Source organism: Eleutherodactylus coqui, chromosome 2 (assembly GCF_035609145.1).
Source record: "Eleutherodactylus coqui strain aEleCoq1 chromosome 2, aEleCoq1.hap1, whole genome shotgun sequence".
Classification (NCBI taxonomy): domain Eukaryota; kingdom Metazoa; phylum Chordata; class Amphibia; order Anura; family Eleutherodactylidae; genus Eleutherodactylus; species Eleutherodactylus coqui.
The window spans coordinates 225,013,050-225,029,933 of NC_089838.1; the positions used below are offsets into that span (position 1 = coordinate 225,013,050).

At 40.7% G+C, this 16,884-nt stretch overlaps 1 protein-coding gene across 3 annotated transcripts in view; it reads right to left on the reverse strand.

Annotated features, from left to right (window-relative positions):
* MYZAP (myocardial zonula adherens protein) overlaps positions 1–16,884 on the reverse strand; it is a 131,739-nt gene that overhangs the window by 63,787 nt on the left and 51,068 nt on the right. For all 3 annotated transcript variants that reach the window (XM_066592545.1, XM_066592544.1, XM_066592543.1), the window contains exons 3-4: positions 4,302–4,385; positions 217–378 (exon numbers count right to left, since the gene is read on the reverse strand). In XM_066592545.1, coding sequence (XP_066448642.1) covers positions 217–378; positions 4,302–4,385 — 246 coding nt within the window. The remainder of the gene's footprint in view (positions 1–216; positions 379–4,301; positions 4,386–16,884) is intronic.

Sequence of the window (16,884 nt, forward strand, 5' to 3'; positions counted from 1 at the left end):
TGGTAAAAAGCGCATGTGTGAGAGTGGCCTTAAGGAATTGGAAGATGATCCAGCTAATCTCAAGTACCATCATCTATATAACTAAGAAAATCTCATACTTTCACATGATTCTTTTTAATGTAAGACAATAGTTGCTGTATCAGTTTCATAAGAAAATGCATATGCTGGTCTTAAAAGAATACAACATGCTGACATGAACAACTGTACTGTACTTACATCTTTAATGTAATTCATTTCTTCTTTCAGTTGATGGGAGGACCATTCGTAGACAACAACCTCATTTTGATGGTTGTTTTCAGTCCTTTGTACAACTCCATAAACCACCCCTTGAGTGGGAGATCCAGGTGGTAGATTTCCCTTGGGTATAGAATAGAGGTGCTGTGAAAGTAATCATCAGAAATCATTAGAATTACCAACAAAATATTAATGATATTTAAAGGCCCATTTACACATAACGAATATCCCTCAAAATCGTTCAAACGACCAAAAATGAGCGATAATAACTGTTACATCTAAACGCAGGCAAATTTTTCATTTGAATGATGATTTTAAGATGAGCTTAAAATCCATCAGCTACTAAGAGCTAAACACATTTATCACTCAATAGACTGCATGCTGTTATCTCCAAGGGAGATGGCAGATAACATTGTAATCTGCCATCAGCAGCTAGCAGAACGAACAATACAGCTGTGTGCACAGCTAGGTGTATGATTAATCACATGCTGGGCTCTGCAAACAGCTCTTGAACGCCCTTTTACATGCAAATGAAGATGATAACACTTTATGCAAATAGATCGCAAAATCATTCAATCTTTCAGTCCTTTGAAGGATTATCTTTGCGTGTAAATGGGCCTTAAGTAAAACAAAGCTAATGTTATATAACTTTTTTAAAATTCTGATTGACAATAGGTGGCCATATTTGAGGCAATATTATCAGTATGAGAATTAGAAATGATTTGTTATATTAAACTATGACTTTAAAGTCAATAACATATCTCTTTTTTATCCTATAAAATATAAAACTATATAAAGCAGCATAAGCACATGTGGTAATAATAGCCATGACTACATTTTGGGTCACATATTAACAATGTGATAGCAACATGTAGCCTTCTTGAACTGATGACAAGACAAATTAACATAAATGATTTGCTATATAGAGCTGGAGCATCTCATCATTCATTGGATAGGAAGGCCAGGACAGAGAAGTGATGTAGAACTACATAATAATTTAAATACATTAATTACTACGTACTTTATCATTAAACCTGTTTTTGCAAAGACATTTTCCATGTTTAAGGGACAAGGTACCAGAGAACAGGCAGAGACATAGTCGAAATACCAGGCAGAGTTCATGCAAAATGGAGAGACAGGGAGAAAGTCAGGCAGACGCAATCATGTGAATTATAGTCAAAGAAAGGAACAAAGATTGGAAAGCCAGAATATGGATGTTGGAAGGCAATACTAAGAATGGCCTTTAGGGGGCTTAAGGGCAGGCTTTTTGGGAAATCTCCAGCACAGAGGAGGTTTCTGTTTTTTATTAATCAGCTAACACTCGGGGCGATGTGGCTGCAAAACAGAAATTCCCCTCCATTACTGGTCCTTGAGAGGTCCATTCTGGCCCATTAGAAACCAAGCACTGGTCTGCTGTGGAACTCCTGCTGCTACCTGGGAGAACCAGGAATCTGACAAGGGTGGATGGTCCTTAGATTGGCATCCTGACTGGGTACAATGGGATGGACCCTCTGCTATGTGTTTGAGACAGTAGGCCTGTATGGTACGCAGGGCAATACCGATTTTATTTAGTGGCCAGATGGCCAGGGACTTGCATATATTCGTGTACACTTGATGTATAACAGTATGAAGATTGTGCTTTGATTTCTGTTGATTTGTAACAATAATGGATAGAATTACTGTGTTTGTACCAAATGTCTAGCCTGGAAGTGGTTTACTGCTGTGTGACCATCCATCTGGTGGAGGAAATATGGCGATCCGATGGCCTGGTAACCCCAAAGTTGTCACAATGGGAAACCAGGATAGCCAGATATGGGTAAAGACTCAGGAGTCAAATGAGAACTAAAACCACCTTCACAGGACCCAACTGGACCTATTGTTCAGGCACCTTTCAGGATTGCTTGGGGAAAGAAAAGCTGAAGCCAGGCAACACTGAAAGCCCTGCGTATGGTATGGCGCCTGAAAACTCAGAATTTGCCAATGCCCACGACTGGCAGGAAGAGGTGGAGGGGGAACCCACTTGCTGTAGCAAGCAGCCATAATAGTGCCCATGTTCAAGAACAGCATATAAGCCTCTTGCTCATCAATGTTCTCACTTCTGATTCTATGGGTCCCCATAACTACTGCGTTTCCATGCAACTGCAAATAAAGTATGTTTCCCTCTGCGGAATTGTTAAACCATTCACTGAACCAGTACTGAAATCCTGACCAAGCAAATGTAAATAGCAAAGCTGTCACAGACCAGTCCACAGATGGCAACACACCGATACACTATATAATCATTCTCTTAGATCTGCTCTGCTCACTTGACAGCTGCCGTCCAAGTCTTATACTTTTGATACCTCCTTCTTTAGTTTGAAATGTTACATAAACTTTTGCCTGCTTAAGTTAATTAAATTAAGCATCTTACATCCTATCATGATGTGTTATACTGTACAATGAAGTGAATTTATGAAGACTGCTGATCCATACACACTTAACTGTAGTACAATGTGCCAAATTTATTAAGAGGCACACACCTTTAAAAAAAATAAGCACATATTTGACTGGTCATGTGCCAGAAATTGAAATCTATTCCTGCTTTTGGTTTTTATATAGAAAGTTTGGATGCTATTCTTAAAAGCACACCTGTTGTTTCGGGTAACTTTTCAGAATTAGAGGTGTACATGAGGAATGAGGCCCCCTGTCCACGGCCTTTGCGGAATATGGCCAGCAATATTCCTCTGCGGGAAGGGAAGGGCGACCGCTGTCAGTTCTCTGCGGTGAGCCTATATGACAGATAGGCTCACCTCGAAGAATCGCGGCAAATCGCGGTATGCCACGATTAGATCCCACGAGCGGCGAATCGCTATGATTCTCTGCTAATGGACGCCGTGGCTGCACTTTCCATAGCAATGCTATGGAAAGCGTTCACTGCGTTACCCGAGACCGGATTATCCCCCAGGGTAACACAATGAACAATCGCCAGTAGACAGGAGGCCTAACACTATTTCTGGCTATTATATGACTTGTATTTTGCTTCTATCAACAGTTTGTAGGCTCCATCTCTAATTGTCAGTTTTCTGACAGCTCAGCTGAAAAGGGATTGGAGACTAGCTCCTATGATGTCTGCCGTGCACAACACACATAAAGTGTGCCCCCCTATATCGCCTCCCTCATCTCAATCCATCACCCAGCCCGGGCTCTCCGCTCGGCAAACGAAACTAGACTGCACACCCCTCTAATTCGAACTTCTCACTCCCGCCTCCAAGACTTCTCCAGAGCAGCACCGGTCCTCTGGAACGCACTACCAAAGAACATCCGGGCAATCCAGGACTCGAAAAACTTCAGGCGTGCTCTAAAGACGCACCTCTTCAGGGATGCATACCGCATTCCCTAAACAAACCCTTCTGTACACCGCCTGATAACATGTTCCCTGACCTACTGACTGCAATCCCTGCTAGCCGTCATAAACTGCTCCTGTAGTCATATTGATCCTGCTGTCGCATAGCTAAATGTCTGACTGTTGTCTGTATATAGCATCCCTCACTCTCCAGCACGCGATACTGTGCACACCTCCAGCCATTTTACCTTCTGTATCACCCCATTACTTGTAGTATGTAAGCTCGTTGGAGCAGGACCCTCACCCCTATTGTTTCCATCAGCTGATTACGATTGTAACCGTGGTTCTGTAATTTTTTGTACTTTTGTCTTTCTGTATCCCCTGTCTATGTAAGCGCTGCGGAATATGTTGGCGCTATACAAATAAAGATTATTATTATTATTATTATTATTAAAGAGGAGAGCCGGAGCTGGAGCATGGAGGACTTTATACAGCAGCACTGAGTAGTGGAGCTGTAAGTCCAGGACTGGGGTGAGATAGAAAAACGTATCAGTGGCTTATACGTGGAGAAACAGGCATTTTCTTCGAATAAAATAGTTTACAAAAGTTCCTTAGATTTGATTGTGCTATTGATTTATACATAGTTTGTTGTCATGATATTGTCCATTTAAAGCTATTCAAACATGAACTTTACATATATCACAATATCACAAAAGACCGCTATATAGAAATGAAAATGTCTCACAAGAGTTTGTGGCTCGGATGTGTTTTTCTCAGAAATGAAGCCATTTCGTTTTCTTCTCCTCTCGGATATATGTCTGGATTCCACCTTAACAGAGAAAAAGTTTTGCTTTAATGGCATAGCACATGTATTTACTGAACTTAGAAATTAATTAACGACACAAACAGATTTTCTCAATATAAGTCAGCTAAGGCACTGTCAACCAACGTCACTTATAAACTTATGTCTAGTTCAATTAATCAAAACTGTAAAAACATAGTTCATGGTTGATGTTGATTTATTTAAAAAGAGCTCTAGTGATCCTCTGTTCTGTTAGATCTATTACAAATTGTCAAGGTTAGATTAACCAAGTAATTTAGTTAAAAGGGTTTTCTGGGCAAATACTATTGATGACATATCCTTAGGATTGCCTGGTCCTCTGTCAGTACAGCGAGGCTGGACATCATAATAGGGTTCGTAGGTGTCATAAAGGTCATTGGTTTCATAGAGGGCTTCACTCCCATTTCAATGGGAGTTAAGCCTCTATGACGCCTCTGCATCCAACCCTTATGATGATGTCTAACCCTGCTACCCGGGCCAGTTGATCAGCTGATCATCAGGGATCCAGAGCGATGGGTCCCCAGGGATTAACTATTGGTGACCTATACTGAGGATATGTCATCAATAGTATTTGCCCCTTACAAGTCCATTAAATATCATGGATATAGCAATAGATATTATAGTGACCTTTTAGTAACTGGAAAATATTTATCAATACTAATGGACCAAGAAGGAGTACTGTTCCTTCTTGCGAAGAGCAACAAGTAGGCTTAGTGAGACTTACAGGCTATGCAATGCTCTCTTAGGTAATTTTGTATGCAAATTGGAGATGGTATAATGCCTTTGCAGCAGCACCTATAGAAATGTAGCTATCTTATGAATAAATGTCTGACCTTCTAACAGCTTGTATATATCCTCCTTAGTTATATTGCAAGGCTCATTAGACAGTGGGTCATTGATTTATGGGAAATATACACTACCGTTCAAAAGTTTGGGGTCACCCAAACAATTTTGTGTTTTCCATGAAAAGTCACACTTATTCACCACCATGCGTTGTGAAATGAATAGAAAATAGAGTCAAGACATTGACAAGGTTAGAAATAATGATTTGTATTTGAAATAACATTGTTTTTACATCAAACTTTGCTTTCGTCAAAGAATCCTCCTTTTGCAGCAATTACAGCATTGCACACCTTTGACATTCTAGCTGTTAATTTGTTGAGGTAAGCTTGTGAAATTGCACCCCACGCTTCTAGAAGCATCTCCCACAAGTTGGATTGGTTGGATGGGCACTTCTGGCGTACCATACGGTCAAGCTGCTCCCACAACAGCTCAATGGGGTTCAGATCTGGTGACTGCGCTGGCCACTCCATTACCGATAGAATACCAGTTGCCTGCTTCTGCTGTAAATAGTTCTTGCACAATTTGGAGGTGTGTTTAGGGTCATTGTCCTGTTGTAGGATGAAATTGGTTCCAATCAAGCGCTGTCCACTGGGTATGGCATGGCGTTGCAAAATGGAGTGATAGCCTTCCTTATTCAGAATCCCTTTTACCCTGTACAAATCTCCCACCTTACCAGCACCAAAGCAACCCCAGACCATCACATTACCTCCACCATGCTTAACAGATGGCATCAGGCATTCTTCCAGCATCTTTTCATTTGTTCTGCGTCTCACAAACGTTCTTCTTTGTGATCCAAACACCTCAAACTTGGATTCATCCGTCCACAACACTTTTTTCCAGTCTTCCTCTGTCCAATGTCTGTGTTCTTTTGCCCATCTTAATCTTTTTCTTTTATTGGCCAGTCTCAGATATGGCTTTTTCTTTGCCACTCTGCCCTGAAGCCCAAAATCCCGCAGCCGCCTCTTCACTGTAGATGTTGACACTGGTGTTTTGCGGGTACTATTTAATGAAGATGCCAGTTGGGTACCTGTGAGGCGTCTGTTTCTCAAACTAGAGACTCTAATGTGCTTATCTTCTTGCTTAGTTGTGCAACGCGGCCTCCCACTTCTTTTTCTACTCTGGTTAGAGCCTGTTTGTGCTGTCCTCTGAAGGGAGTAGTACACACCGTTGTAGGAAATCTTCAATTTCTTAGCAATTTCTCGCATGGAATAGCCTTCATTTCTAAGAACAAGAATAGACTGTCGAGTTTCAGATGAAAGTTCTCTTTTTCTGGCCATTTTGAGCGTTTAATTGACCCCACAAATGTGATGCTCCAGAAACTCAATCTGCTCACAGGAAGGTCAGTTTTGTAGCTTCTGTAACGAGCTAGACTGTTTTCAGATGTGTGAACATGATTGCACAAGGGTTTTCTAATCATCAATTAGCCTTCTGAGCCAATGAGCAAACACATTGTACCATTAGAACACTGGAATGATAGTTGCTGGAAATGGGCCTCTATTCACCTTTGTAGATTTTGCACAAAAAAACAGGCATTTGCAGCTAGAATAGTCATTTACCTCATTAGCAATGTATAGAGTGCATTTGTTTAAAGTTAGGACTAGTTTAAAGTTATCTTCATTGAAAAGTACAGTGCTTTTCCTTCAAAAATAAGGACATTTCAATGTGACCCCAAACTTTTGAACGGTAGTGTACCTCCCAATAGATAGTGCTGCAGGGGCATTATTCCATCTCTCATTTGCATATCAGTACTAGTGCAAAGACAACCATTCAGATTCTAGTTCTCAATTCCTTGCAAAATGAAAGCAGCTCAACTAGCCACTCAAATTAGTTCCAGTGGCCATGTTTATTCTTGTTTTTCTGAAGTGGCTATTACTATTGCACTTGCACTCTTTCATCATTTCATTATTATTCTTCCATTATAAAGTGTCATTTTTAGGGAGTAGGATTTTCAGGCATGAGATTCTATTTTATGCACTCGTACCTTCATGTACCTCTTGGCTCAAGTGTTGATATGTTATTAGACTCTAATGAATTGCTCTGTCCATTACGTTAGCTATATTTGATTTATTTTCTTCACTGTGCTGTACGTTGTTTAACATGTATTTGTAAAACCCCAATAACATGCACTGGAATAAACGTTTCATTCAAACAGATCTGCACCAAATATGTATTTGCTAAACATTTCCAATAAAGCAAGAAATGGGGATTTATATACCAAACAGACAATAAAGTAATACACAATTTTATTTATACATTTCATATCATGAGGACATGTACATAAATAGGTTGGATAAGAGAGAATATGACCGCCTGCACACGGCAAAGCCGGATTCTGCATGTGGGAGCCCATGGCGGAATCTGGCTCTGACGCCGGATAGCGACCCATGTACCTGTCTTCTTTTTTCATTATCTCTCCTGCGGATGGTCCGGATGGCGAGCCATTGGACATGCGCAGTACAGTTTTTTTTTCAAATGTTTATTTTTCCTAGGCGATGACGTGGGTACCTGCGACCTATCCACAATGTCAATTGACTTCAATGGAAGCCTTTCATGCGGAATCCGCACTAAAATGGAACATGCTGTTATTTTTCCTCCTCATGCAGAAATCGCAGCATGTTCTGCTCATGTGCAGGAAGAAGGACTTTTCTATAGCATCTTACGAGCGGTATTTCCTGTGGATCTGCGGTGCAGACACCCACCGTGGACTCCGCAGTGCAAATCCGTTCGTGTTCAGCCGGCCTACAGCATAGAAAACTAACATAACATGATGATGTACAGATACAATCTTATCAGGTATTCCATCATCACAATGCAATATACCTAATACTAGCCCCATGTACTTCATGATTTACAAAGATTTCAAGATATAGGCAGAAATGACGACGAAAAAACATATGTGAAAACCTCTTCAAATTGACATAAAATTAAGCTAAGTGATATTAATAAGAAGGATAGGCTTGATGCCACGTGAAACGTACAACACACCGATCTGAAAAGTCAGGGAGTGCCGTGTTTTCATCTTTACCATTTACTAAACAGTTTATTGTGTGAATAGATAATGGAGGACTTTTTATTGTACAGAAGCATTGTTGTAGGTCTGGGAAAACTGAAGTGTCCACAATTCGCCTTTATCAACATCTATTAAAACACATGACAGAGGTTATATACAAGAATTTACATTGCACATAGAATAAGGCTATGCATTATTTATTGTAGCATTATGCTTTAATTCTGCATGTAATCATTATTGTGCTGTAATCTGAAAAAAGTCTAAAAATTAAATTTTCAAAGGTACTTTTCTTAGGATGCCAAGTATGTGTGCCCTTATAGTATTCATGCTGTAACAATCGGCATCAGCAGCATTACATTGTATCTTCAACACTGCACATATCAAATGTCATAGTGTTCTGAATTTACTGCAACTGATAGTACATAGCACCTGCTGGTCACATAATACTGTCACAGATCAGGTGCTTTGCCTTGTTGGACCTCCATTATCTTAAATATCTTCTTTCTATTCAATTCCTACAATGAAATGTGCACATTTCTTAAGGAAAAGCCACCCAGAGTCCTGTAAGAGTCATTCCCTTATACTTCTTAGCTACTCAAACATATCTACATTTATGACCCTACAATACCAGACGATTTTATTTGATACCGTAATACTGTAGCATCAAAACAGGAAAAACAGTCATCTTGACAATATTTCTGGATGAATGCAGCACAATGCAAGTGGTGGCAATAATCTGCATAGATTTTAGGATGGGCTACTGATTTTTATAGGGGATCTGTCAACAGCTTGCACAATGCACGGCACATACATTATTAAATAGATTTCTTAAACCTGAGTAGGCTGGTGTACTTACTTTGAAAATCCATATCAGAATGGCTGTATTATACTTTTGGAAAGTTTTTCCACTTGATATTAAAAGATGGAAAAACATTTTAAAAGTATTCATAATCCATATCGGCATGGTTGTATAAAGTAAGTACACCAGCCTCATCAACTCTAAAAAGAAACAGATACTGATTGAGGCCTCTTTCACACAGGCGACAGCGATATCGGCGCTACAAAATCGCGGTGATATCACAGCTGTGTTTCTGCAATTTTGTAGCGTCAGAGTTGCATTTTTCTTGTGAAAAAATCATGCAGCGCTTCACTACTGTCAGCAGTAAACTCACGCGATTTTATCATGAGGAGGTTAAGCCCTCCCCCCCCAAAAAAATAAGGGCTAGCTGAGTTCCCTTTAAAAAGGGAATACTTACCTAAAAGGCTTGGTCTGGGTCCTCCCGCTGCTCCCCGGAGCTTCGCTGGGCGTTCTGCAGTCCTTGTTTGCCAACAGAAGATCACTTCCTGGTTGTGGGATTCAAAAATCCCACCTCCAGGAAGTGATGGCTCTGATTGATTCATCCAGAGCTACTCAGCCAATCAATGCTGCACGCAATGAACCAATGCAAGAGCTGTATTTGGTTCATCCAGCTCTGCATTGATTGGCTGAGTAGAGTTTGAAGAACCAATCACGTTGTGGAGACGGGATTTATGAATTGGCTGAGCCACAACAAACAAGAAAAGTCACAAAAACTCTGACAAGCACTAAAATAGAGCAGACAGCGTTTGAAAACGCTCGTATGAGAAGCCCCATTGATATCAATAGAAACGTTTTTTACTGGGTATTTCAAACGCCGCAATAAACACTGTAAAAAACGCTTGTGTGAGAGCGGCTTTACTTAAACAGCTCTCCCACCTGCTGTTATTTAGCCTTATTAACCTTCAATGTCAAGTAGCAGCTGCAAAAGGCAAATAAGATTTAGGACACATAAAATGATAGATAAACTGTGATTGCAAATGTAATATTACCCCTCCGTAAATCACTTGTAAGACCACATTTTGTGTATGGGATTCAGTTTTAAAGCCATGATACACACAACGATTATCGCTCGAAATTCAGTGAAAAGCCATCTTTTGAGCGATAATCGTTGTGTGTAAATGTGCGCCCATCGGGCACTTTTTGTCCATTGCTGACTTCAGGTCCGCATGAAATCCTTGTCCCTCCAGATAAGATAAAACAGACCGCACGCTGTGTTCTCCACGGATAGTGCTGATAACATTCTTTAACAGCTGTTAGCAGGCGCTGTCCTGTTTAAGAACAATAGCGATGTATTTAGAGAACAGACCACCCGCTGTTCTCTAAACACATGAAATGAAGTACTAAAGGGCTGATTTAGCCCATTAGTACCTATGCAAAACGATCGCTAAAAACTGTCAGTTTATGACAAATTTTGAGCGATCATCTGTGTGTGTAAATGGGCCTTTAGGCTCCAAATACTAAAAAGGTTAGAGAGCTGGAACGGGTTCAAAGGCAGATAACTAGATTATTAAATGGGATACGAGACGGATGCGCATCCGCAAATCGCGTGACCGGTGCGCGCAAGTCGCCCGCAAATCGCCCGAAAATCTGCTCCTAGCCACGTTTCATTAGAAACGGGCCGGAGCTGTCCAGCGCATTGCATTCAATGGAGACGGCAATAGAGCCGGCTCCATTTAAAGCAATGCGCTGCGGGCGAGCCCGGGATGAATTGTTGGGAAGGGCTTAAATATATAAGCCCTTCCCTGCAATTCATCCTAAAATGTGTAAAAATAAAAAATATATATATACTCACCTTCTCCCGGCAGCCGGAGCTCCGCGCGGCCGTCCTGCAGTGGGTGTGAAGGGGGTGTGAGTCAGACCTGCCCCCTGATTGGCTCAGCGCTGAGCCAATCAGAGGCATGTCTCACTCACACCCATTCATGAATTCATGAATGGATGTGAGTCAGACCTGCCCCTGATTGGCTCAGCGCTGAGAGGTAGCAGTCACTCACCCATTCATGAATTCATGAATGGGTGTGTGAGTGAAACCTGCCACTGATTGGTCAGGGCTGTGACCAATCAGAGGCAGATCATTCAGCAGGCGGGGATTTTAAAGCCCCGCCGGCTAAATAGTGCCGAGAAGCAGTTCAGGAGAACTGACAGCGGCCACGGCTGGACTCCGGCTGCAGCGGAAAGGTGAGTGAGTATACAATTTTTTTTTATTTTAACACATTTTAGGATGAATTGCAGGGAAGGGCTTATATATTTAAGCCCTTCCCGACAATTCACCCTGCGCACGTCGGCAGCCCATTGCTTTCAATGGAGCGGCTGTATTGCCGGCTCCATTGAATTCAATGGGCAAACATCGTTCTTCTCTGTCACAGCTGTTACAGCTGTGGCAGAGAAGAATGATTTGTCTTCTATATGTTCTCAATGGGGTCGGCGCTGCTGCCGCCGGCCCCATTGAGCGCATATAGAGAAGAGAACAGGAATCGCAGATCGCAGATAGGTGCGATCTGCGATTTCTGTTCTATAATTTATCGGACGAGCGCATAAAAAGCGCTCATGTGTCCGATACCATTGCAAAGCAATTGCTTTATAAAATCGCCGGACGCATGCGCATGCGCAAATCGCGGCTAAAAACGCCCGTCTGACTAAGGCCTAAAGGTGATCTTAATTACGGTACATATATAAATAGTCCCAAAGACTGTACAAAGGACCAAGGGACATTCATTGCATGTGGATGAAAGGCGATTCATGCATCCACTCTATATGGGAAGCAGTTCTTTACAGTGTCTGATGTTGCAGCTCAGCCCTAGTCACTTGAATGGGCATCAGCTGCCATACCAGGCACAGCCCAAGTTTACAGAGAAGAAGCAAACCCTTTTTGTAATGCTGCCAATACTGGCAATTAACCTGCAATTTTGTGCAGTTTTCATTTCATATCCTCCTGCTCGTTGATTGCCTATTAGACATGCTCCCAATGATCACTAGCAATTCCCTACTATGTAACAAAGCACACCTTGTTGTAACTCCACACTGCATTCATTACAGTGTACCACGCTGACAAAGTCTTAAAGATGATAATATTCTGTATTGAAAGTTAATTGCAATTTGTCATTCAAAAGGAATCTTTAAGAGGTGCTAAAAGCAGATACAATTACTAACAATAATAATTGCACAGTATGAATATGATAATGAGCACATTTCTCTCGGAAACATACAATAAGTACATCACTATGCTCTTGACTCATAGTCTATAAATACCAGGAACAGGAGCTGTATGTATAGCAAGCAAATAATTCAGCCCACACAGAAATAAAATTACTCTAAGATATTCTAAAATATTACGTAATACAAAATTACAGTCATCTATGCACTATTTATAGGCACAATTCCAGATTTCCCTCTCCGTACAACCAATCCTAAAAATTACATTACTATAATTAGAAAAGCAGGAAATGTACTGATAGGAGTGCAATCCTTATATAATATTGTTCAAAGAGTTTCAGACAGCAGTAGAGATTACAGCACATCCCGCATCGTATCTATGCTACAGCAACACTACCTACTTGACTCTATGACGTCTGCTCTTACATTGACCATACATAAAAAATGTTAGGCAGCTGCTTTCTACGACCTGAAGGTTGCAAGTTCGATCCCCGCATGAGTCAGGTAGCCGGCTCAAGGTTGACTCAGCCTTCCATCCTTCTGAGGTCGGTAAAATGAGAACCCAGCTTGGTGGGGGGTAATAAGTAATAATTACCTGAAAGCGCTGCGGAATAAGTTGGCGCTATACAAATACCAAGATTTAGATTTAGATTTTTTCTGAATGACTTGTTCAGTTGGTATGCCATATGTTTCCATAAGTGAAACAATAAACATTAGCAAATCAATCTCTGCCTTTCTCTGTGGCCTGGACTTTTTGATTTCTGTGGCACATAGGACCACAGTGCAAGTGCGGGATTTCACTGGTGTTTGCGCTGACATTGGTGCCAGGAGGAGGTGATGGAGCTCTGGAGGGGCGTGCATAATTACTGGAAGCTGTGACTTGGCGAGGGCCCATTACAATATAGCACAGGAGAAGATAAAAGTAAGGTCAGTCTCACACAAACAGATTTCAATTGCGGATTCCGTGATTGCAGTTCGCGCGTATGATATGCGGTAATATGCGGTCTATCAAATGCATTGACTTTTGCATTTTGCTCACATTTGTGGGTAGGAATTGCAGATTCTGCGAGCAAAAGAAAAATCACAGCATGCACTATTTTACAACGGGTTTCCCGTGTAGGAGCTCCATTGATCTCTATGGATACGTTCAATTTGCAGTGCATATGCAATTACATTGCGTATGGACGTGGATTCGTACGTAAGTTGCCAGGAGACCAGATAACAAATGGTATAAAGACAGCACGAATTTGTGGGCAGACAATGCAGGACGGAGTCTGGGGAGCAGCCCCCCCTCCCGACTGCCATCTGCAACCTCCGCTTATTCTTCTGGGCTCTTCCTCCACAAGAAGTGTTTGTTGTTTTTTTTTAAAGTGGTTTATACTACTTCCAAAATAAGTAGTTTAAACCAGCCAAGCTTGGAGAGCAGTATCCCGTTCGGAAGGTTCTCAGATCCTCTCTTACCATGACAGCACAAGAGAATGTTTCCTAGGCAATAAAAGGGTTTCTTCTAGATGTCACTTTCTGATGTCATTCCCTGCTTGCGTTCGTTCTTCCACATGGACAATACACTGTCCTTAAATGTACATCAACTTGGAAAACTGTACGCATAAGCCACCATACATGACCACACACAATACGCTTCGGCTGTCATACGCAGGTCTTCCGCTGCGGATATCCGCTTGTGGATTCCAACCCGTTTATGTGCGCCTGTACTGATAAATTTCCACTGAAAGGATTATTCTGCTTTTTATTTAAAACATAATGACCAGGTTCTGTTATATATGGTAGGTAGTGCTGTGGTGCCACCTTACTAATGTAAATTCTGATGACAGAATCACTTTAAGGAATTGGATTTTTACTGACGCGGTGATACCACCAATTTATGTGACGATCGGGAAAAAAGGGGATTTTTGAACTTTTAATGTTTTTTAAAATTTACTGAATAAATAAGAAAAAACTTTATTAATCTCTTTTTTTAACCCCCCCAAAGGAAACTTGAACTGGTGATCGTCTGATCATATGTACAACACATTGCATTATCTCAGTGTTGTACTATATCATACATTTACAGGCATTACTTGAAGGAAATCCATTTCATGGCTGGGAATCTTCACAATACCCCAGGCCGCCATGGCCACTTAACAACGCTTCGCAATTTCATTGCAATGGGACATTCAGGCGAGAGATCCCTATGTCAGGACATTTAAATGGTGCTATCAGTATTGACAACGGCATCTAAATGGTTGTACGGCACAGGTCAGATTTATCTAGGATGCTGTCCATTGTGGGCGGGTCTCAGCTGCCAAAGGCGCCCACTGTGTAAATGGTGGGCTCAGCTTTCAAGCCTGATCAATACACTGACATCCAGAATCTGCTTTACATGTACAGTGGATGTGGGCAAAGGGTTAATAGAAGGTAGGACTGCCTTTTCCCAATATTTAGAGTTTAATGCTTTTGCATTGAGTGAGGGTGGTATCACTAATTTATGGCTTAAAATTATGAGTGTTCTGTCAATGTTGAGGAGGATCACTTCTGAGGATAAACAGATGTTGAAAGTGAAATGATCATTTATGATTCTACGTATCTTGTCCTAGAAGGCTTTTATCATAGGGTATCACATTTGAATGAAATGCGTAAAATATTTCTTTTAAATTGCATCTAACAATGTAGGGAAAAGTTTGTGTCAGTCCCATGTAAAAACTCTGATGTTTTGTACCAGTGAGAAACCACTTCCTAATTCATTTTCTGTATTTTATTTGAAATAGAGAAGCAATGAGCATTTCTCAGAATTTCTTCAGTTTGCAATGTGTCAGATTTGACTAGTAAATAATTCTTCCATTTTGGAATATATAAAAGTTAAATCTCTCTGTGTCAAGAATTTCACTGCATTTTTGTAAAACAAATGTTTTAAAGTTGCAGTTTTCGCAGCAGTTTTTTTAATAGCCAAAGCGAGGAGTAGATTTAAAATGAATGGGTAATATAACTACTTCTATCATTATAGCCAGATAGAACACATAGATGTTATATTTAGTCATCATTTTCTCTTCCATGTCATTGCCCAGTGTCCAAAACACTAGAATGACACAAACGTGATACATAACTAAGATCTGGGCGGTCTACAACAATGTAGCAATGGAAGGTTGAACAGGGAACTTACTTTGTTAGCTTATTGATAAGATATGAAATGGCATACCTGCCATTGGTAAACAGAATGGAACATCGGTAAAAGTGAGCAGTGTTTGTTTATGCTTGCGCTATTGTAGTTAATCATGGTCTTTTATGTTGGGAGATCGCAGAGGCAGAAATATGTCTATGTATTTAGAATAGAAGCCCTTCACAGATATGGACAAATTAAAATGAAATTTTTATTAAACCCTTATTAAAATTAAGACGTGGGCTAACAAACAACACAAACAACAAGGACTAGGTGACAAAGTTAAAGTGGATTGGAGATAGTCAGTCACTTGAAAGTAGGAAGGACTGCTAAACCCTCAAGACAAATTAGTCTATAATGGTAACCAGTAACACATCAAGACTGAGTGGTCTATAATGATGTCTGGTAAGTCATCATGTTTGGATGTTTTAATATACAATGCCAAAGAGATTTGGTATTGTATGAGTACTAGACAGCTATCTTGATCGGTGCATTCATAATATTCTACCAATCAGAGGCTGGCATAGATATGCAGATGGGTTACTGGCGTAAGTTAGAAATAAGACAGAAAAAGGTTACGGCTCAACGCGTTTCCCTACTGTCGTTACCAGTAGTTCATCAGGAGCTATATATGTATTTTATGATAGCACCAACTCGATCTGAGCAGAAGGATTAAAATAACCCTGTCACTCCTAATTGAAGAGGTATCGTATAGAAATGATGCACTGATTTGGACAATGCAGAAGAGGACAATTGCCCCTTACGATTTTACATTGCGCCGAATAGGGAGCGAAAGCATCAAGAGACGAACACCCGATTGAGGAATGTTGGGTAGTTCGTAAGAGTGGTCAAAACGACCAATAAAAGCTGTAATCAAGCTTCTTTAAGAAGATACGGCTCTATTTCCAAGAGCTAAGGAAGGATATTGAAGCAGAATTGGTTATCTTGCTATCTGAGAGTAAATAGCTATCCCTACTTAGCAATAGAGTTCAACGATACCAAATCAAACAAAAAATGAAAATAAAGAAATCAAAAGCAAGAGCCTGTGACTCTGATGGTGAGTCAAGGCATATGACTCACCATCAGAGTCACAGGCTCTTGCTTTTGATTTCTTTATTTTCATTTTTTGAATAATTATATAGTTTGTTAATTTGTTTCTGAATGATTTTACACAGGTCTACATGCAGAAAATATCAGACTGCTGATTGGTTACTTGATTGATACATATCATCAGTGGTACCAGTATATGTAGGTTATCTTACATCTACAATACGTATAAGGCTTCATCACACAAGCGTGGTTTTAGCTCTCAAATAGCCGCTCTGGAAAATTGCATCTCGCTCGTGCAACAATCGCGTGAACGGATGATTTCCAGCTATTGAGTCTCAAGCTTAATTAGCTGTGAAATTGCTCGTTCATACGATCGGAGGTGCATGTTATACAGTTCCCATAGGAGTCTATGGAAACTCCC